Source organism: Scylla paramamosain, chromosome 32 (genome assembly GCF_035594125.1).
Source record: "Scylla paramamosain isolate STU-SP2022 chromosome 32, ASM3559412v1, whole genome shotgun sequence".
Taxonomy (NCBI): domain Eukaryota; kingdom Metazoa; phylum Arthropoda; class Malacostraca; order Decapoda; family Portunidae; genus Scylla; species Scylla paramamosain.
Window position 1 is genome coordinate 5,209,411 of NC_087182.1, and position 23,789 is coordinate 5,233,199.

Below are 23,789 nucleotides of genomic sequence, written 5' to 3' on the forward strand. Positions count from 1 at the left end.
AAAGCATAGTAGGTGGAAACAAGATAAAAAAAAAAGATACAACTCAAACATGAAATTTAACAGGAAAAAAACTATCCAGGCAGGAAGACGAAATGGAGAAGATAAGTGACTAGGTGAGACGATTCAACATTTCCTTCCTTTTCGCCCTCAGAGATTATCGTGAGGAAGAACCATCTAGACAAGGGGGAAAGTTTGGGCCAGACATGCAGCTGCTAGTGAGGGGCCTCTGCTACTCAAGCCGCGAGGAGTTGACAAGACTGTTCACTGGTTTGTTTTATTCCCTCATGCCTGTTTCGTATGATGTGAAGCCTGCGTGGGGTAAAGGTTGTGTTGGATTGAGAGATGTGACGTGAGCTTGGTTAGGTTATGAATGAAGAGTTCAGTGTAAGTTTTTAATGTGATGAATCGTGCATTTGACAACTCGTGTGTCTGTGGAATCCATTATACCGTTTCCATTTTCGTAAATATGCCTCCTTTTATTCATTCATGCATAAGAGTATACCCTAACAACCTACACATGTCTTATATCATCCCACAACTTCATCATGATGCAGTAGAAATACTCCAAAAATTGGAAAACAGCAACTTCAGAAGTCAATGACCTCTGCGTAGCGTGAAATAAAACGCTAATTCCAGGCTTATTTCAGAACCCTGAGCCGCAGCTACAAGAGTGCATGACTTGAACTTCATCGCTAACCTATAGGGTGTTCATATATTCGCGTGACAATGTGGAAAATAGCGTTGGATGGAAGGTGGACACGTGGGTAGTGATGAGGGTGCCCACTGTCTGTAGCGTCACCGTGCCACGCATCAACCCCTCCCACACCCAACTCAAAGACAGTCACGGCAGGACCACGGATGAGTTATTTAAGAATCAGAAGGGAGAAATAACAAGTTAAGGCCACGATTGAAGCTTGAAAGGACCGCAGAAGTGTTGACGGTCGCCAGGATACGGTGAGCAGGTGGTAGTTAAGGCAGACGCAGCACCTCCCCTTGCAAGATGCTGGCCGCCGCGAAGTGTCTCTTGGTTCTCTTCCTCGCCATTGCCTCCGCTGAGACTGATGCAGGCTCGGGGAAGAATTTCTTAGCCTACGACTTCCTATACCAAGAGGGCGTGAAGATGTACTTACAGGAGGACTGGGAGGGGTGCGCCATGAACATGGAGCTGGCATTGAAGGGCTGGCATTGGTGGAACGACAACACCGCCAGGTATGAACGTCGAGCTGGCGGCCTCACTTGCATGTTCTGTGTTGTGCATGTGATTCTCTTCCAGGTTGTTGTGGTAAGAAGCTGCTACTGTTACTGTGTGCTTGTTTGCCGCATCGCGTCAAATTTTTCAAGATTTATTTAATTTTTTCTATTATTTATTTATTTTTATTTATTTTTTAAATTCTTTCTCATATATGTTTGTATGCTTGAGTAATCCATTTGATTCTTTGTTTATGTGTCTTGTTAATTTATATTGTTTTATTTATTTGTTCATTTCTTTACCTGTTTATTTTTTTTATTTTTAGTTATTTATTTATTTATTTTATTATTTATTTATTTATTATTTATCTTTATTTCTTTATTTTATTTGTTTATTTATTTATCTATGTATTTATTTTATTTATTTATTTATTTATTTATTTTATTTATTTATTTTTATTTTTTATTTTTATTTTTTATTTTTATATTTTTGAGTGAGGAGTGTCTGGTGTACAGACACTAGTTATCAGGTAAGTTTTCTTGATTATCTCGCTGTTTTATTATTAGTGAAGTCATTCAAATTTCTTGTTGCAAATTATGGTGATTTTTTTAGTAGAACCCCATCCCCCTCACAAGATCCCTCAACATATCAAACAAAATTAACTTCAAATCTTACTAGTTGTCAACAGGTTCATTTATAAAGATTCCAGCACTTTCAGCCAGTACATCACATTCCTTTGAGCACAAGAGAAACAAACTTTTCTGTTTTAAATTCACTCCATCAAGCGAATCTTACCTGAGATCTTCCTAGTTGTCAACAGGTGATCACAACCACGACCATCCCAATCAGCACATCACACTCCATTCACCATAAGAGAAATACTGTACTCCAGGTTTTTCCGTCACTTATTCATTTCATCCCTCACTTGCCCAGTTGTCGCAAGAACTGCAGTCATGAGGCAAGAGAGAAGGAGCTGCTGGCCACCCACACTGATGAGGAGGACAGGTACTTTGAGCACATCCTGCACAGCACACTCTGCCTCATCAAGTGCAAGAATGAAGCATTTGGGCCGCAGCGAGACCGTGTGGTGGAGAGCAAGGTACTCGCTGAATTTAAGGATATGAAGCCCTATGACTACCTGCAACTGTGTTATTACCGGGTTAGTATTGGCTTACTGATGCACTGACAGACTGTCGGAGAGATGATAATAGTAAATTTTATCTGACCAGGAGGCACAGGTGATGACCTCTCAGTCCTACTTTATGTTTGTTCATATTGCCATTTCACAGCTGGGCCGGATGAATGATGCTGCAAATGCAGCAGCAACAGTACTGGCAGTGCAGCCCGACAATGAGGTGATGTCAGAGAACATGAGATACTACCTGGAGGAGGGAGGAATAGATGCCGAGAATGTGGTGAACTTGGAGATGAAGGTGAGAAAAGAGAGAGAGAGAGAGAGAGAGATCATATACATAGGGACAGATGGAACAAGGCATCACATGCAGTACTGTAGGAAACATTCATAATAATACAGATAAGACAGTTTTCATGTTGTTGTGTGTGCAGGAGCCTGTAGGGTGAGTGACTGTTGCAGTTCATAATAGGGTGAAGAAGTGGTTTCCAATATAAATTTCAGAATCAGCAGGGATGAATGATGAAGAGATTACTTGATGATTGGCATGCAGATGTTTAAAGGATTATTTGTTCATTTATTTCTTTTTGTTTCCTGTTTGGCTAAAGACTAAATAATGCCATCTTTATTAAGTAAGAAATGTTTCACTCACAGATTTACTTGTATTCTTTCATGTGTTCTTTCTTTTATAAATAATAACTGTCTCTATATCATGAATCTATATCAATAGTCTCAGACACTTTCAGTAGCCATGCAGATGATTATTTGAATTTATTTGGTATCTTTTCTATAAATTACGCAGAATCCTTATTAAACTATTACTACAACCACAATAGCATCCTTCAAAACTGAATTAACATATACAAGACCATGTTAAAAGATACCAAGATTGTGTTAAAACATTTGAGAATCACCTCTATGCATGACTAAGAGTGTTTGCGTCTCTCAGCCATATGCCCAGGAGTATGTGAAAGCGACAGTGGCATACAAGGAGAACAACTTTGACCTGACCATCACCCACATGGAGCACAGCCTCAAGATGTTCCTGGAGGAGTACCAGAACTGCCGCTACATGTGTGAGAGCCCTTTCGACCAGGGCTGGTTCCCAGATTTTGTCAGCTCTGTCGCCAGTGAGTCACAGGCCTTAGCTTGTTATGTGGTTAGATAGGGACTTTTTTGCATCTTTTTCTTCTTCTTCGTCTTCAGTTTCTTCGTCTTTGTCTTGTCCTTCTTCTTGTTCATGTTGTTCTTGTCATTCTTGTCTTTCTTCTTCTTCTTCTTCTTCTTCTTCTTCTTCTTCTTCTTCTTCTTCTTCTTCTTCTTCTTCTTCTTCTTTTATGTTTTATGTAAGGACTCTGACCAAGGAGAACAAAAACTGATGGAGAAAAGGAAAAGCCTACTAGAGATGCCAGAACCAAAAGGGTGTCAGTGAAACTTAGTTCAAAATGGAGTTTAGTGTTCTTATGTTTCTATGTAGAGAGTTATTGATGTGAAATGTCCCAAAATCTATTCATTAAGTTTTGTGAAGGTGATATGCCTGAAACCTTCTCATTATTCATCCCCTTAAGTTATGAAATGATGTACCATGTAATCTAGCTATGAAAATAATATGCAAAGAAACTGTTCACTAAGATTTCCAAAGATTATATCCCTGGAACCTTGTCATTACTCATCCCCTTTAGTTATGAAATGATGTACAGTCACAGCCAGAAGTCTCGTAATCTGATGCTCTCATTTCCACCATGTTTAGCGTGTTCCTTCAGTCTTATGTCCCCCGTTCTCCTTGGAACCCTTCATTTCTTGGGTTGAGTAAGATGACAGACAGCACATCAGAGGACTTATAGTTGAGATGAAACAGTTAAGTTAGTGGAAAAGAATAAGACACGTGAACAAACTTTTGGCAGTGATTGTATATTATAATCTCTAGCTATGAAAATGATGTGGAAAGAAGCTGTCATTAAGATTGACAAAGATTATGTCCTTGGAACATACTCATTACTCACCCTATTTAATTATGAAATGATATACAGTAGCTCTCCAAAACTCTTTTTAAAGTGTGGTATGAACTGTGGCATAATGAACAATACAAAACCTGGTGCCTGATCATGTGTCACATTTGTAAGGTTGGTATGTGTGGCTTGATGCAATGCTGATATGCTGATCTATTTCCCAAGTCATAATATACAGCAGCCATCCCTAGTGTGCAGGGCAGCCAACTGTTGTCACCATAATCACCAAACATGTCAAATAAATTGTCAATTGTGTCAGAATGTAGACCTCTTATTTTTAAAGATAATTTTGGGAGCTACTGTATCTTGTAATCTCAAGCTATAGAAAATAATGTGCAAAGAATCTATTCATTAAGATTTACAAAGATTATGTCCCTGGAACTCACTCATCCTCTTTAGTTATGAAATGCTGTACCTTGTAATTTGTAGCTATGAAAATGATGTGCCCAGAATATAGTGAGCACTCAACTGAACCAATGTCATCATAAATACATTGTGGTGATTGTTGACATTCCTTCACCCCTAGACCACTTCACCTTCACCCTGCGCTGCAAGAGGAAGTGTCTGTGGCAGCTGAGTGACCTCTATGGGGAGATTGACGACAATTTCCTGCCTTCCTATTTTGATTATCTCCAGTATGCTTACTTCCAGAGTGAGTGTGCTGTTCTTGCCCTTGTGTGTGTGTTAGGTGTTGGAATATTTAACTTAGTAATCTTGTTTACAGTGCTTTGTTTAGTGTTTGTTTTATAGACCTTAGTTTCATCTCTATTTATATATTGAGATGTAATGTTTTTCTTCTGAAGGTCTTTATGTATATATAAAATTGTAATGTTTATTTTTATGAAAGTCTGAATATCTAATATATTTTTCTTATGAAGAAGCAAGTAAGGTGAAATTTTTCATATGACATTTACTCAGTTTGTGTCATACTTAAATATTTTCCCATAAGAATAAAGTAAGGTAATTTTATCCTTCTTCACTGTTGACTTGTTCACTTTCACATCAAACCTGCATTACCAATATTCCCAGTGATTACAATGGCAATATAAAGAAAAATTGTAACATACCTCATTTTGTTTCTCCAGAGGGAGAGACAAGGAAGGCATGTGAAGCCCTGGCCTCATTCCTACACCTCAACCCAAAGGACGAGGTGCAGAACCGCAACAAGGAGTTCTATGACAGTGTGGAGGAGGTCACTCAGGACATGTTCGTGCCCAGGAAGGTGTGTGGTCACCTCGCTCTGATTTACAGGGAATGAGACTACCCTTAGATCCCATCTCCATTACTTAAAACTCATGAATACTCGTAGCATCAGTCTTATTTAAATCATTCTGTTCTATAGCTAAAGAAAAAGCTGTATTTTTTTGTGCCCATGCATTTCATCTTATCATGTCCTATTGTATTCCTGTATCCAGATCATTCACTTCTCTGTACCAAAAGGAAAGGTTGTATTTCTTTGTGTTCTCCAAGCATCTCATCTACTTGTTATATCTCTTCTATTTCCTTATCCATTATATCTCTTCTATTTCCTTATCCGGATCATTCACTTCTCTGTACCAAAAGGAAAGGCTGTATTTCTTTGTGCCCTCCAAGCATCTCATCTACTTATTATACCCTCGTCTCTTTCCTTATCTGTATCATTCATTTCTCTGTACCAAAAGGAAAGGCTGTATTTTTTTTTTTTTTTTTTTTTTTTTTTTTTTTTTTTTTTGTGTGTGTGTGTGTGTGTGTGTGTGTGTGTTCAAGCACCTCATCTCATCACATCCTCTTATATTTCCCATTACTTACATTCACCAGCAATTTATTTACTGATGCTTCTGTCTGTTTCTGCAGGAGGTGGTTGCCTTGAAGGAGCGGGAGGACTATGAGGAGCAGCTGATGGCCTTCATTGAGAGCAACTTTGCCTTCCTGACTGATGAGTTTTGGGATGAAGAAGATGTGAGTGTCTAGAGTCTGAGCTGAGATATGTCGGTGAAGAAGTTGTCTTGTTTTCAGATGTCATTTTATGCTGTTTGGATTATTTATTCATGGTAGATTCTAAACTAGTTTGTATTTCATCTTATTTTGATGTCAAAAGTCTGCATGACATTGAGAAAGAAGAGGAAACAAAGGGTAGAAAATAATATTAAGAAGAAGATTTTGAGGAGAATGAAGGTAACACTGATAGAGAGGAAATATGGTCAAGAAGAGATGATACATTGAAAACAATTATCAAGTTCTTTCTTCCCTTTCACAGACAACAGAAGCAGAGCAGGTTGGTGAATCTGATAACTCAACCACTACTTCTACCACTGCAGAGTTGGACACCAGCTCTGTAATTGTGGGCACAGCAGAAGTTATTAATGAAGAATTGTAGTTAGAGGGAGAATGAGAGAGAGAGAGAGGAGGGGGGGGAGAGGGACGCTTGCCCCTCAGGTGGATGTAGTTGATGCTGTGTGCTGTTTTAGCTGCTCATGACCTGTTTGTAGTGTTGCACTGAGTTGTAGTGGAAGCAGTGTACAGTGTGATAACCAGAGAGCGTAGTGGTGCATAGATCAAAGCTGCTGCACTTGTGGGTGAGGGGCATGAGGTTAATTAAACATTTCTTCTCCTATTTTTTCTATTTTGAGTGCAATGAGTGTACAAAATCTGCATGGCCTTCCAAGAGGGAGTACTTCAGTAAATCTACACTAACCATACTGGTATTTGGCAGATATTCAAGCTGTAAAACTCTCAAGACCTTGTTAGACCTTACTATACTCTTCCATCCATGCAGAATGTTACACGACTCTCCTTCCTACCTCCTCTGATTCATCCTGGTGACTTGACTGCTGCCTTACTTTTCATTGGCTGGCATGGTGCTATAACATGATCTCAGGTGAGCATTTATTGTTATCTGCTTGGTCACTCGTGTGGGGTTGAGATGCATGATTGAGTCGTCAATTTCACTCCTGCCCGCTGCGATGTTTTCCCGTAGCCAGGCACAGCTGTTGTTGGTAATTCACACTCCCCTTACATGGTGTTGTACTTGTGATCCTGGTGAGATGTGTTGTTTTTTAATAATTTTATATGTCTTTTGATTTGGAATAAATGCTGAACACAATCATGCATTTCATTATTCATCTGTAGGAGTGTGTATCTAATGCCTATACATTCTCGGTGTTCAAATAACTAGTAGCAACTTGCTCTTAACCATCTACTGCTATTAATACAGTACACAGAGGAAGCAGAGTGAGATTTTTATCATTTATCTCATATGAATAGTACATGTTAGATAATAACCCTGGGTATGATGCTGGATGTTGATAAGAGATTTGTGTGCCGTGTAGTTAGGGCACATTATGGTTCCTTAGGTTCCTAGAGACCTTGAGGCAAAGATGTGAGAGGGTATTTATGAAGACAAGTTTATGTGCTTGTTGTACAAAAAGATAGTATATGACAGAAGATAGAGGCAGAGGTATCCATGAGATTATGTTGTGTTCTAAAATGTTTGCATCCTCATAAGCAATAATGTTACAGCCTTTGTTTGAGGCTTTGGCTGGTGGCGTGACCATTGCTGCATAATTGGTTGAGTTGGCCTGTTGCTCTTACCCAGCCATTAAACACCAGCTAGTGTTGACAGCCCCTGGCAGCTCTCAGTGATGGCAGTAGGCTTGCTTTGTCAGTTGTTCTGCTTCTTGCTGGTCTCAAAGTTTCCAGCTACCACCTTGGGTTTGACAAAATGATAAAGTGTATCTTAGTTGGAGAGTGGAACAGAATCAGGAAAACAACATGGAATCAACAGGTATTGGATAACAACTGTGTGCTTACCCATGTCTTGAGGTTGTCAGCAAAGGAAATGGTATTATCCCAGAATACTTACATTACAGTTTTTTAATGCTTCTTTTATAGTAATCCTTTTAGTTGTCTGCCATCTTGTGGAATCCTGTTGTGGCTACACAGAGATTGATATATATCTGATCAACTAATTGATTGATCTACTGTAGTGGTGAGAGTGGAGTGGAGAGAGATCCAATGATAAGAAACAGCAAACTAGTTCCTTAGTCCCCAACATTGGATTCACAGGTGACCAAACTGAACCATTCTCCAAACATGTTAGATGGTTTGTGATAAGCCTGATGGCTCCTTGCAGCTTCCCTTATTTTCTTATGTTCTTAAGTTCTAGACCTGTCAGTATTTGGTGTTTTGAAAAACAAATTTTCAATATCACTATATAAACATCCACAATAAAAAGCAATCTCTATCAAAGAAAGTGTTCAAGGAAGTTCCAAGACAATAGAACTTTCCCTTTAGTAAGTCTAACAAGTACTGAGAACCTGTACCCATCTTTATAAACATTCACGTTAAAAAAACAGTCCTGCCATTTCAGCCTCAGTCAAAGAAAATGTCCAAGGAAATTATAAAACAACAGAATTTTCCCACTAGCAAGTGTAACATAAATTATATCCAGAACCTCAACAGATCTTTATAAACATTCACACTTCAAAATCATGCCTACCATTTTAGCCTCAGTCAAAGGAAATACTCAAGGAATCTATAAGATAACAGAATTTTCCCAATAAGAGGTCTAACACACTCAGAACCTCCTTATAGACATTCACATTAAAATACCAGACCTATCATTCCAGCCAAAGTCAAAGGGAATGTCCAAGGAAGTCCACAATTTCCGAAGTCGAGTGGTGAGTCAGCTGAAAAGTCTCTCGGAGCTGGGTGTCAAGGCAGTGAGCGGGGAATGGGAGAGAGCCAGGCAGGACAGGCTGGTTGCGGATGGCCTCACCTCCACCCTGGAGTGTATGGTGCTGACTGAGCTGACAAGGGTGAGTGAGTGTTTATAGTAAGAAGTCATTATCTAGATGTTTGCTTTGTATTTATGTTTAAGCTATGAATGTGCAATGAGCTAATTCAGAGCTAACACAATCTAGGTGTCAGCTTTATGTATGAACTTTGATTGTATGTAATGAGCTAAGTCAAAACTAAGCAAACTTCTTTCTGGCATTGTTGATGTCTGTTTATGGGTGTTGATGGAGGTGACACATGTGAGTGATTCTGTTTAATACCCATTATCTAGATGTCTAGTTTGTATTTGTGTGAACTGTGAATGTGTGGAGTGAAAGGACTGGCAAGGCTAAGCTAAATTCTCTCTGGCATTGTTGATCAGCTTATTTCTCTTCATTGAACAGTTCTAAGATTTCATTGTTGTTACCTATAATCTTCCAGTTTGATTTTGGCTTGTGAAGTCATTCTCATTTGTTGTTTTGTGTGTGCTTCATCCTTTGTCTCATCTGCTTCTTAGGTAATTCTAAAACCTCATTGTTATTCTGATCTTTTAAATTGTACTTTTCAGGTTAATTTTTGTGAGTTGCATGTTGGCTTGTGAAGTAATTTTCATTCATTTAGTCAATATTTTCTGTGCACCTCATCCTGTGTCTTCCAGATGATTTATTTCTGCTTATTGAGTAATTCTAAAACTGTCATCCTGATCTTTAAAAATGTTGCTTTTCAGGTTGGCTTTGGCAAATTTTATTTTGGCTTGTGAATTCATTTTCATTGATTTAGTTCACTGTTTTGTGTGTGTGTGTTCCTGCCTTAGCTTCTGCCTTCTCCCAAATCACCTGCTTCTGCTTATTGAGTAATTCTAAAACTCCACTGTCATTCTGAAACTTTAAAACTGTATCAACTCTTCAGGTTGATTTTTTTTTAATGTTAGGTATATTTTGGCCTGTGTGAACCTCATCTTGTCTCTTCCCAGATCAATTATTTCCTGTTATTGAACACTTGTAAAACCTTGTCACTCCGATCTTTTTAAACCTTACTTTTCAGGTTGAATTTGGAAAGTATTCTTTTGGTTTGTGGAGTAATTTTCATTTATTTAGTCCACTATTTTCTGTCTTCTTCCAGATTACTTATTCCTTGTTACTGAGTAATAATAAAACTCTACTGCCTTTCTGATCCTTCAAACCTTATTTTTCAGGTTGATTTTGTCAACTTATATTTGGTTTGTGAAGTAATTTTCATTAATTTAGTCAGCTATTTTGTATGCATCTCATTCTCTGTCTTCTCCAAGATGATTTGTTTCTTGTTATCAGGTAATTCTAAATCTGTTATTCTGATCCTTTAACCCTTTCACTGCTATTTGATGTGTTTCCTTAATTACAGATCACTCTAAAGTATTTCGTATTGTTTTCACAAGCACCTCAGATCATCATGCTGGCTAAACATTGCATCATCTCCTCTTTCATTCCCTTCTCATTTATATAGATGTTCTGAAAGATTTTATACAATGCCTGTAGTGTTGTGCATTGTTATATATCACAGTGAGAGAGTTAAACTTTACTTTTCAGGTTGATTTTGGCAAGTTATATTTTGGCTTGAGGTCATTTTCAGTCGTTTAGTCCATAATTCCTTTGTGCCTCATCCTCCATCTCTTACAGTTGGGTGCCGTGGAAGGTGATGGTTACAAGGGTGGCTACTCCCCTCACACCCCTGCTGAGGCTTTCCAGGGCATCTCACTGGGCCGCGCTGGACTGGTCAGTGCCAGGACAGTCACTTCCTGCTTGTGACTGAGCAATTGTGTGACTCTTGTTGTTGTTGTTGTAGTCTGCCTGTCAATGCCTCATTCATGTGTGTGATTCTGATTTATTGGCAGTTTGTGTTTTACTGTATGAATTATGTGTATTTACTTAGTTATGTCCTTTATTGTATGACTTATGTGTATTTAGTTACACTTTATGGGAAAAATTGCTATACTTGTGCTATCCCATCTCCATATCTTTTAATATCTAGCTTTGCCTTGAATCCATGTATATCTTTTGCATTTACTATCTCCTTATCCAGACTGTCCCATACATCTATTCTTCTGTATGGAAAACTATACTTTTTGACATCTCGACAAGCACTCTTCTTCAGCCTCTTTCCATGTCCTCGTGTGTGTGTGTGTGTGTGTGTGTGTGTGTGTGTGTGTGTGTGTGTGTGTGTGTGTGTGTGTGTACCTTATCTCTGTTACCAACCTCCCTATACACACATGAACAGATAAACAGGTATGCAATTCACCTTTGTGATATGTCACACTCACCAAACTAAGACTTGCATTAGCCAAACATCTATCATTTCTCAGTCAATTAAAAATACAGTAGGATAAAAAATATATAAATGTATTTAACATATCACTCAAACATTCATTTTCAGCCAGTCATAAGTACAGTATGATGATAAACATACATACATGGGTGTCATATATCACCCAAATGTTTGTTCTCAGCAAGTCAGGTATGCAGTAGCAGAAAAATACAAATGGTCCAAACTTTCATTCTCAGCCAGTCAGGATTGTGATGGGTGAAAAATACAAATAATCATCACCTTAGACCAGTTTTCAACCTTCTCTAAGTTCATACACTCTTCCAGGCACCCCTCCATGTACCTCATTATTTCCACATATCCTTAAAAAAAATTCATGCACCCTGGACTGTACCATGCACTCAGGTTAACCATCACTGCCTCAGACACCCTCCTACACCTTCCTTTGACATAGATGGTCCACGCTGGTCTCATTGACAAGGCAGCCCTGGAGCTGATCCTGAGAGTGACAGACCGGTGCAGGGACTACATAGAGAGACACTTTCACTTGTCACAGCAACTCTACTTCGCCTACACCCACCTCGTGTGTCGCACCGCCAAGCCTGGTGAGCTGGCATGTGGCTTTTTGTTCTTTGTCTTGTGTTTTTATGTTTTTGTTATTGGTTGTGTGTTTTTTGTTTACTGTTTCTCAAGGTTATTTGTTTAATTTTTTTCATGTATTGCACCATGTGAGCCTCAGTGTGGTTTCTGGGTTTTCTGTTCCTTCCCCTGTATTTTTTTTTCTTGTGTTTTTTTATTTATTGTTTTTTGAGGTTAACTGAGTTTTTGTTATTAGTGAGTTTCTGTGTGGTCTTTTTTTTTTTTTTTTTGCTTCTGTTATACTCATATGTCTTTTTATTTCTTGTGTGTCAGCTTTCCTTCGTCCCTCACCAGAATGAATCACATCAGTATTTGCTTTCCTCCCCCCAGAAATGAACCACAACCGCTCAGCTCTGGACTTGAGCCATGAGGTTCACGCAGACAACTGTATCTTGCAGGACTCTGGGGAGTGCCTGAGGGTGCCACCTGCATACACCTATAGGGATTACAGGTGAGTGAGGAGGCCAAGCACTTGATGATACAAGTGAATGAAAGTATTAACCCTTTCACTGCTATGTGACACATCCTTCCTGAATTACTAACCACTAAAAGAAATGTTACAATCAAATGAAAATATTAACCTCTTCACTGCTACATGACACATCCTTCCAGAATCACTAACCACTAAGGGACATTTCTTCTTGTTCTACAGCGACCTCCAAGCATTGTACTAGCTAGAAATTGCAAAATCTATCCTTGTAATTCCTTTCTTTCTTGTAGACGCTTATAATGATTTCATACATCAATTTTAGCGTTGAGCATTGTTGCATTTCACAAGTAAAGGGCTAACATGACTTCTGGTTATATATTTCATTTATTTATTGCCCTGTTTTTTGAAAGGTAAATTTTCTTATACATATCTTTAAACTTTTTTCTATATAATTTCTTGCTGTGTCCTGTTGATGATGTGTAAGTGAAGTATACTCATTAATAGCAAAGTTTTCTTTATCTTCAGTACATTTGTGCAGTGAAGTGTCATAGGTCATAGTGGAAAGTCTTATTGAATATGTCAATAACCAGGATAGTTTCTAGTTTGTGTAGCATTTTGTTGTTTCTTTCTGTAATAACATGAAGGATTAACAATATTTTCCTTACCTTCAGTACATTTATGAAGCTTGATCATATACATAGATACAAGTTTTTTATAGCATATTCATGTTTCTTTTGCAATATGAACAATATTTTCTTTATCTTTAGTACATTTATAAAGCAAGTTCATACAGATACAGTATAGCTTTTTTGGTGTGTCTTCTTGTAACGTGAAGCATCTTTGTGTCTCCTTCCAGTGCAATATTGTACCTCAATGATGATTTTGAGGGAGGAGAGTTCATCTTCACCCAAGACAAGTCTGGACTCACCTACGAGGTTAGACTTTACTTGCATTGTTTACTGATCATAGTGAAAGTGTTACTAAGTATATCAGTTATCAGCTGGAGTTGGTAACATAAACATACATCTTCATACATTGCTTAAGTAGTCTGAACTCACTTATGAGGGTAGAATTTCCTTGTCCTTTGCTCTTGTCATTGTGTAAACAGTAGTAAGGATGTGAACAGTTAGTCAGTCAGCAGGAATTGATAATATAAACATACCTGTACATGCATTGCTTAAGTAATTAATTAAGTAGTTCAGACTCAGCAGCGAGTGTACAATTTTCTTACCCTTTGATCTCACAGACAAAAGTATTACCAAACATGTGAATAATAAGCGGAAATTGGCAACATTCGAGGACATACCAAATTAATTCAGGCAACTTTAATCAAAACTACTAAAAAAGTTCTTGAGAGTACATCATCTGGTCATTCTCTTTTTTTTCCACTTTTGTTGCCTTAAGCCAGTGTCCATCTTACATAAAAAAATTACACACACACTACTGCTACCAGCTGTGCATATTCCACCTTACCATCACAAACTAAACACACTAGCATTTACCTCCACCTTGCCAAATTTAAGTACAGCATCTGGTCATTCTACTGTCATATATTAAACACACTAGTACTTCCACCTTGCCACCATCCAGTCATCCTACCAGAATAAACACACTGATGCTTACCATTCATTCCCCACCATGCCAATCAGTCCAGTGTGAAGCCTCAGTGTGGCCGACTGGTGGGCTTCTCCTCGGGGCCAGAGAACCCTCATGGTGTGCTGCCAGTGCGGAAGGGGACGAGGTGCTCCGTGGGGATGTGGTTCACGCACGACCAGCGGCACAATGAGGTGGAGAGGACCATGGCATCACTCTTCCTCAAGCAGCTCAACGCCAACCAGATCTAAAGAGGAATGTGGACAGGTGGGAGTGGCAAGCTTGTGTCTTAACTCCATAGGTAGATATTTTTGTTTTTATTTGTTTTCTTTTTGTTTTGTTTGTTTGTTATTTTGCTTTTATGTGTTTTGTTTCTGTGGATTTTTTTTTTTTAGTCTGTTTTGCTCTCATTTTGTTCTTGTTTGTTTTCGCTGCTGTTACTGTCAGTTTTCCTTCCTTGTTTTTCATTTAGTGTTCATGATTCTCTCTCTCTCTCTCTCTCTCTCTCTCTCTCTCTCTCTCTCTCTCTCTCTCTCTCTCTCTCTCTCTCTCTCTCTCTCTCTCTCTCTCTCTCTCTCTCTCTCTCTCTCTCCAGGAGCAAGAGAAGTTTAAGACATTAATGCACTGTATAGTACTTGGAATTATGACTATTTTCCTATGTGATACATTGAATATTTGATAGGCACTCTTGTTTATATGGCAAGATGCTTATTCAGTCATGACATTATGGTGCTATGTGTGTGTGTGTGTGTGTGTGTGTCAAGGCAGCATGTGTTGATGTACTGTAGTTTCCTAGTTTACCTGAGAATGCAAGAAAATCAAGAAAGCTGCAGAAGACTAGTATATCTTCACAAGGCAGCTCCTGAGACACTTTCCTGTATACTGTATTCTGTATTAGTTGTATTCATGTAGTTAGAATGCACCTTTCTATTCCTGTGTGCCTGTGTTGCTCAGATTTGTAGTTTCGTTATGTTGTGTATTGCTATTTGTGCTGTGGGTGAGGTGAAGGTATGTTCTGTATAGTAGTGTTTGATTTTTCACATAGTTCTTCATCTACATATCTTTAATCTTTAAAATCCAGGTGGCTTCTTGAAATATATCAAATCAGTCTGTTCCAACTTGAAATCGTATGAAACTAGATACTTTTAGACCAAGAATTTTACTAGACACAACACACAGCTCACTGATTTTAAGACAGCACCCATGTGTCGTAATCCTCCAACTTCCCTTTAAGGTTAGGCAGAGTCTATGCAGGAACTGCACTAATTATTTATACCCCAAGTACTTCAAAGTTTAAGTCCAGGTTACCAAGAGTTAAGGCTGGGGTTCTCACAGTGGGGTAAGCCACAAATGCAGTTCAGAAAAGCTAACATTATTTACTAACCAGTAAATAAACATTCCAACAATACACAAAGACAAAAAATCCACCACATTTTAAAACTTTGAGTAAGTTTTCAATCTTGACGTCACTATTCACTTTACTTTAGTAGGGCTTTATCAACCAACTCAGGTCATTCAGTAATGCACAACACACAAACATGTAAATGCACATACAATATAATCAATCACATAAAAGAACAATGAAATGCAACATTAAAATATTAGCACTACATGTGCCACAAAAAGATATTAAATCACTCATTAAGATTCAGTATTATATCAACACATGAAAAATAACATATAATACATGTAGACCACAGTATACTAGAAACAACATACTAAGTCAAGACACGCAAGGCACTTAGGAAAAATCTTCTAAGTGTTACTTACAACCAAAGCGAGACAGAGAACAACTGGCAACTTCATGGTGCTGCTAAGTGTGAGCACCTTCCAAAAACTTGTAACACTCTGGTCTTGGAGTGTAGTTAAGGTCTGAGAGAATCATTCGCTGCTTTGCCTTATATTCAATTTTGACGACGGTGATGTCAACCTATTTATATTGCTACCTACTGCTACATAAGGTGTTATCCTTTAAGGTTTAAAATCTAACTAGTTATTACACTCATCTCTTCCTTCAATATGCACAATTACGAGGATGCTTATACTTCACTTAGTAATACATAGGTTCGTAAGAAACGTGTCTTGGTGGGAGTCTGTGGTTAATCATCCTTACACACGAGCATGTGTAGCTTTTCTCTGTCCTTCTAGCTTGCACATTACTGAGGCTAATAGTGGGTCACTGTTTTGTGAGGCATTAAACTTGCATAAGCTGGCCCTATCTCTATTTTATTAAAGTACATCTGTAAGTTTGTAGTAACTTGATCAATACTAGATATGGTAATATTGATTATTAATAGGTCCATTAATCACGCTGCCTTAGTCACCTTTACTCAACGCTCAGGTGCCTCGGCATCAGGGCAGGCACTGTCCTGTTTGTGACCAGGGATGATGTAAGTGGGTGACGTGGCCTCACAAGGGGTCATGTCAGAGGTGCTACTATGAACTGTGTAGGCACTGCTTCATCAGGACAAAGCTATAGGCCTGGGTGCCTTGGCTATGACACATGAAACTTAGTAAATGCATGTAATCTCAGCTTAAATAAGAGCACAAGACAGCAGCTGGATTTAGGGCATTAACTGTGTCTCTGGCTCTCCTTCACTATTTGTATTGGCCAGATTTGTTGTAATAGTTCTGTTTTGTATCGCAGTTTGTTACATGGGTGAGTTATCTTTATGAGAGCATCTGATATTTTCACTCTTCTTCCTCTACATATCTTTTCTTGCATCTCTGGTTTTCATTCACCTATTTCTGTACTTGCATTTATTGGTTTTGTAGGAAGAGTTTTGTTATGTATTGCATTTTCTGGTGTGGGTGAGTTGAAAGTAACCTTGATAGTTTCACATACTTCTTCCTCTAGACATATTTTTCCCTGTGTCTCTGGTTCTTCTTCACTTATTTCTATGTACCTGGATTAGTCATATTTGTAGGAATAGTTTTTTTTATGTGTTGCAGTTCCTGGTGGGGGTGAGGTGAAGGTGTGTATCTGACAATTTCATACAGTTTTTCCTTTAGATATTTCTTTTTCTGTGTCTCTGGCTCTCCTTCACTATTTCTATATACCTGTATGTGTTGGATTTGTAGGAATAGTTTTGTTATGTGTTGCAGTTCCTGGTGTGGGTGAGGTGAAGGTGTGTATCTGACAATTTCATACAGTTTTTCCTTTAGATATTTCTTTTTCTGTGTCTCTGGCTCTCCTTCACTATTTCTATATACCTGTATGTGTTGGATTTGTAGGAATAGTTTTGTTATGCATTGCAGTTTGTGGTATGGGTGAGGTGAAGGTGTGTGTGGGAGTATCTGACAGTTTCACACAGTTCTTCCTCTGCATCTTTTCCTGTGTCTCTGTGGAGTTCCAAAGTAAAAAAGCAGAGTGTATTAAATCCAAAATCCATGTTTTGAGAAAATGGATCATAAAGATTGCTAATATTGAAGAAAAAATGTAGAATTAATGCAATCTATCTTTTTAAAGTTGGGTATATTGTAATGGCAAGATAGTTGTAACCCACCATAAGTATTACATCTGTCGCTTTCTGCCAAGCTTTATATTGCAGAGTTGATGTGTCCTGGCTCTCCTCCTCCAGGTCACTCACTCACATCCTCTCCAACACTTGCTTTCAATCCCAAGTTCTCCCATATGCAGGTATTCTCACAGTGTCTCTAACTAATACTTGCACGTGTATTTATTGATAAGTGGTCAAGAAATGTACTATAGCAGAGCAGCATGTATATTTTTGTTATGGAAAAGTATCTCTATGTATATTTTTTCATTCTATTTATGTTTATTTAGTGTTAAGTTCATGGCTGTTGTTATGAGAAAGTGTCTATATTATATTTTATGATATTTGTGTTTATACAGTGTTATGTTTATGGTTTAGTTTGATATTAATATAGTTTGTAAGGTGCTTGAAGTCTGCAGATCTGTCAGTGTTCAGATTATGAAGTCATCTTGTTTGCTTTTTATTTTTTATTTTTATTTTTTTAGTTACCAGTGTTTAGATTTCAAATTAAGTCGGTTTATTTTTTTTTTTCTTACCAGTTTTCAAATGATTAAGTCATTTTATGTACCTAGTCTATTCTTTTTTAGTGAAGTAGTTTGATATCAAGAGGTTTATGAGGCACAAAAAAAAAGATGGATTATTTAGACAAGAGATAAAAAAAAGGGAAAAAAATGAATTATGTAGTTTTATGTAGAGATGAAGCATGATAAAAGATTATGTAGTTGTGTGTAGTTTGATAGTAAGACAGTTTAAGATACAAAAATACGCCATTGAGACAAGATAGATGGAAGAAGATAAAGAAAATAACGAGTGGATATAAAGTTTGATATTAAGACAGTTGAAAAAAAAAAAAAAAAACATTGAGACAAGATAGAAGAATATTAAGAGAAAAAATATGATATGTAATACTTTGATATTAAGAGAATTTATAGAATACAAAAAAATATATAGAATCGAGACAAACTATATAGAAAGAAGTATAAGAAATAAAAGATAATTCGGGATTACCATAAATTAAAACCCATAAAAAAAAAAAAAAAGAAAATGGGTAAGATAAGAGAAACCAAGACAAAAAATAAATAAACATTACAGGGTGTTTCAAAATACGAGGCAAGGAAGTTAAGGAAATCGTAATAGTGAATGCACTACACTTTTGAAACTTTAGTAGTGTGCATGTGCGGCTGGGAGAAGCGGGGGGTGGGTGGGGCGGAGGGGGGAAGAGGGAGAGAGGAGCAATGGGGAGGGGGAGAGGAGAGCAAGGGACGTGAGAGGAAGAGGAGGAGGAGGAGGCGTCCATATCAGTAGTGAATCTCTCCCCTTTAAAGTTATATTTTCTCCTCCTCCTCCTCCTCTCCTCCTCTCTCAATGCCTGCCTCTTTTTTTCTTTCTTTCCTTCTTTCTTTCCCTTTTATTCATGAAGGCCAGTGCTCTATTAAGTTATATTTGGGTTGTGAGGTGTGGTCTGTGTTGGGGCTCGGCAGGTGTGTGTGTGTGTGTGTGTGTTTGTAGGACCTAGTGCGCGGAAGAAGCATTGCGACAGCGTGAAATGAATACAAAATAATAATGTATTGTATAGATGAGAAAAAAATAAAATAAATAGATAAAATGAGTGTATGCTGATAGATGTAGTGTATGTGTATATGTATGTATGGTGTATATTTTGTATGTATCGCAGTGAGTGTTACGAAAGCTTGAATAACACAACAGATAAAATTAAATAACGTATAGCGAAGATTAAAGGAGTGTATTATACAGTGTATGTATGTATGTATGTATGTATGTATAGTAGTGAGTGTTTGGGAATTGTAGCTGGCAAAACGGATAATATGAATGAAATAAAGTTGCTGCAACATTCAGAGTTGAACGAAATGTTGCGAAATACGAACAAAGGAAACTGTGTAACGAATGTAAAACGAAGGAAAGACTTGTGTTAGAAAAATAAAATAAAAGGGTACAGATACAGGGAATATTTAAAATTGGCTGCGTAAAGTAAATCCTAATAAATTGTACTGAATGCAAAGGAACAAAGAGGACATGCTTTGACAGAAAAAGAAAAAAAAAAAGAGATTAGATGAATGGTTTAGAGAACGCAAAGGAAGAAAGAGGAGGGAAATGACTTTCGGAAGAAAAGAAAACGAAAGAACAAAATTAAATAACATGAATGATTTAGCCAGTGCAACGAAAATTAGAAGAAAGAATAATTTGGCAGAGAAAAAAGGAAAAAAATAACTATTATTATAATGCTTAAGTGCGTGAAAACGCAAAACGGAAGCAATATGAATAAATCCAGTGCTTTAACAGTCGCAAATAAAATAAATAAATAAATAAATAACTTCAAAGACCTTCCCTTAAATCTACAGTTTATACACCTAATGGGTGGGTGGCTTTATGGTTCAAGGTTAGATCAAAGTTCTCGTGGCCTTCATAACTTTACCAGTTCGAATCTGACTCACGGTGGTTTCTTGGCGGGAGAAGTTGCGCTGTCTCGTAACCTCACAATGCGCCGTATTACTTCACTGTAGCGGCCATAATCTTTTCACTGCGATACGAAACAATTAACAACACCAGAAGTAATGGTTGATATCTTTGTAAGCATCTACAAGAAAAAAGAGAATGAAAGAGAATAGATTTTGCAATTTCTACCGCGTTTAAAGATTGGAGGTGGCTGTAAAACAAGTAAAGGCGTCTCAGTGATTAGTATTTAAGGAAGGATGTACCAAATAGCAGCCAGAAGGTTCAAATTCTTTCTTTGTAGCAACCATGGACAGAAATGTTTCAAGATGCTGTTGTATTTTATTTATTTATTTATATATTTATTTTTCGTTTTCTTTAGTTCTTGCCTATTTCTTAATTTCATTACTGGTCAAACTTTGTAACTACAGACCTCCTTTAAGTTACCAATGATACGTTTTTCGGAATCTGTTACTTAGCAGTGTTAAGAGTAAAAGGTCATTTTGTTTATTTTATTTATTTTCTTTATGTAAGAATGTATAGATCTAGAAGGCACTTTATATGTTTATTTATTTGTTTATCTATTTATTTATTTACTTATTTATTTATTTGTTTGTTTATTTTTACCTTGCAGTGTTTAGATATCCAGGTTAATTTAAGCTTTTTCATCAAGTAATGTTTATATTTCAGTCATTTTATTTACTGTTTTCTTTATTTACCAATGTTTATATTTGAAGTTTTATATTTATTTTTATTTAGAATTTTTAATTTAATTTTTTTTTTTTTTTATTTATTTATCTATTTATTTTATTTATTTCATTATTTTTTTTACGATTATCTAGTAGTGTTCAAATTAACATGTCAGTTTATCTGGTCTTTTATTTATTTATTTATTTATTCATTTTTATTTATTTATTTATTTATTTTTTATATATATAGTAGTATTTAGATTACGAAGTAATTTTGTTTACTCTATTTTTTATCAAACACTGTTCCCAGATTACAAGTAAGTTTATATATATATATATATATATATATATATATATATATATATATATATATATATATATATATATATATATATATATATATATATATATATATATATATATATATATATATATATATATATATATATATATATATATATATATTTATTTATTTATTTATTTATTTATTTATTTATTTATTTATCTATTTATTTATTTTCATTCGTTCATTTTGCTACAGGAAAGTGTCAGTATGATTAAAGGCCAGTGTATTTATAGAGTCCGTAACGCATCGAGTCAGGAGGGATGGTTACTGCTGAAAATTAAAGAAACATATCATACAGCGTGGTCATTGTAGAGAGAGAGAGAGAGAGAGAGAGAGAGAGAGAGAGAGAGAGAGAGAGAGAGAGAGAGAGAGAGAGAATTCGATCCCGACTTAGATAACTGCAAATAACGAGTGAACGATAATAATAATAATAATAATAATAGTAACTTAGACACCGTAGATGGAAAGAAAGAGCATATGAGATAGAAAGACTGATAGACAGACAGACAGACTTCACATATCAGCCATAGGTAGATAAATAAAGATAGATATATACGTTTATAGTTTTTATTTTTTTCATTTTCATTTTATTTATTTTATTTATTTATTTATTTATTTATTTTTATTTATTTATTTATTTGTTTTTTGAGCGTGTGCACGTATGTTTATGTATGGCTGGACACGGCCATGCCACTATGTATATTGATATTGCAGTAAATTCATCATAACACTGTATGATATATTTTTATGACCTTCTTTGTATAACTAATGGAAGATTGACTGCGCACACACACACACACGCACACACACACACACACACACACACACACACACACACACACACACACACACACACACACACAATAAATAATCTATACACTGGCACTGTTTTTCAGCTTGTCGTAAAAGGTGAAGGGATGAAGGCAGTAGAAATTCTTCTCTGTATTTTTATTCCGACATTGAGACAGAGCTGGCTGCCTCTCGTCTTGGTTTGGTGGTGGGTAGATCGATAGACAGAGAGACAGATAGACAGATGGTTTGGTTGATAGGTGGATAGGTACACACACACACACACACACACACACACACACACACACACACAAGGAAGGTAAGACGCGGATCTGTGTTGAGAGAGAGAGAGAGAGAGAGAGAGAGAGAGAGAGAGAGAGAGAGAACTTAAGGGCCCTCACGTGTCTCTTCACTAGCCTCTCTCTCTCTCTCTCTCTCTCTCTCTCTCTCTCTCTCTCTCTCTCTCTCTCTCTCTCTCTCTCTCTCTCTCAAAACAAACCAGTCAAATGAAAACCGTATATTACCACACACACACACACACACACAAATAAACAAAGAAATATAATGAAAAAAATTATGTAACGAAAAATAATTAAAACACATTACATTTATTACTTTTAAGGCTCAAAGTTACAGTAAGCCTATGAGAATAAAACATTACCCCGCCCAGTGTCATGTAATATTAGGCCTAAGAAGTTTGCAGCTTAGTTTGATGTGTTACGAGAAGTTTGGTAGGCTTATAGTGGTGGTGATGGTGGTGGTGGGTGAGAAGGTAGATATTATTAGCAGTAGAGAGAAAAGGGAAAGGTAGAATTGACTGATATTAAAGGGTGAGAGAGAAAGGTGCTGGTGTTAAGTTTAAATAACGTTATTTTTTTTTCCTCTCTTTTCATTAGTTTTCATCATTATTCAACTTTTCTTTTTTTTTCTCCTCATCAGTTATTTATTTATTTTTTTTATTTTTTGCCTTCGTTTTCTTTCTTTCCTTTCTTCTCTCATCCATTTAGTAATGTTTTTTCAATTAATTTTCATTCTCCTCAGTTATTTATCTTTTTCTTGTTTTCTTTCCTTTCTTCTACCGTCCATTTATTGATTCATTCCCTACTGGTAGTGTATTTAAGTAATTTTTTTTTCTAGTTTTCATGATTAATCTTTTCCTCTATCTCTTCATCAGTTTTTATTTATTTATTTATTTATTTATTTTTTACCATCTTTGTTTCCTTTCTTAACTTTCTTCTCTCGTCCATTTATTGATTCATTCCCTACTGGTGTGTTAAAGTTAGGTAATGTTATATATTTTCTCTATAGTTTTCGTGGTTCATCTTTTATTCTTTCTCTTCATGAATTATTTACCTTTTTACCCTTCTTTGTTTTCTTTCTTTCCTTTCTTCTCTCATCCATTTATTGATTCATTCCCTTCCCTATATACTTTTTACCATGTTCTTGTGTTGCAATCTTTTTTCCCTTCTTTTACCTTCCTTTACCCTATTTCTACCCACTTCGCTGCATTCCTTCCTGCCTTCCTTCCTTCATTCATTCATTGCTCTCATGCTGCAATATTCCCTTTCCTTCATTAATTCTTTACTTTATTTCTGCTTTCTCTGCTTCCTTCCTTCATTCCTTCCTTCACTCCCTATGTCGTGTTGCAATGTATCTTTTCCTCATTAGTTTTTTACCTCATTTCTACCTCTCTCTCTTCCTCCCTTCCTTCATTCATTCATTCCCTATCGTATTTTTCACTCAGTAGTCCTCGTGTGTTGCAGTATACTCTTCCCTTCATACTCTCCACGGCTCTTCTGAAACCCGGAAGCTGTGAGGTTTGCAAGGGGGACCATCATCAGATCAGAGGACTTGAGACTGATGGAAACGCTGGCCAGTGGAAGGGAGCGCAAGTTACTCGTGGTGTTTTTTTTTTTTTTTTTTTTTTTTTTTTTTCCCCGACTCCTGATCCTGGCTGTACCAAGATCCGTAA

General features: G+C 36.8%; 1 protein-coding gene across 1 annotated transcript; it reads left to right on the plus strand.

The window, feature by feature from the left end:
- Nucleotides 1–154: 154 nt before the first annotated feature.
- On the plus strand, nucleotides 155–20,314 carry LOC135089379 (prolyl 3-hydroxylase 1-like). Its single transcript, XM_063984943.1, has 18 exons — nucleotides 155–267; nucleotides 648–1,209; nucleotides 2,123–2,348; nucleotides 2,479–2,622; nucleotides 3,271–3,451; nucleotides 4,857–4,982; nucleotides 5,416–5,552; nucleotides 6,164–6,268; nucleotides 6,567–6,682; nucleotides 7,023–7,052; nucleotides 7,663–7,696; nucleotides 7,932–8,093; nucleotides 8,881–9,126; nucleotides 10,741–10,836; nucleotides 11,838–11,988; nucleotides 12,353–12,473; nucleotides 13,309–13,387; nucleotides 14,102–20,314. The coding sequence occupies exons 2-18, from the start codon at nucleotides 1,001–1,003 to the stop codon at nucleotides 14,294–14,296; spliced, it is 2,358 nt and encodes a 785-aa protein (XP_063841013.1). The 5' UTR covers nucleotides 155–267; nucleotides 648–1,000; the 3' UTR covers nucleotides 14,297–20,314.
- Nucleotides 20,315–23,789: the final 3,475 nt, after the last annotated feature.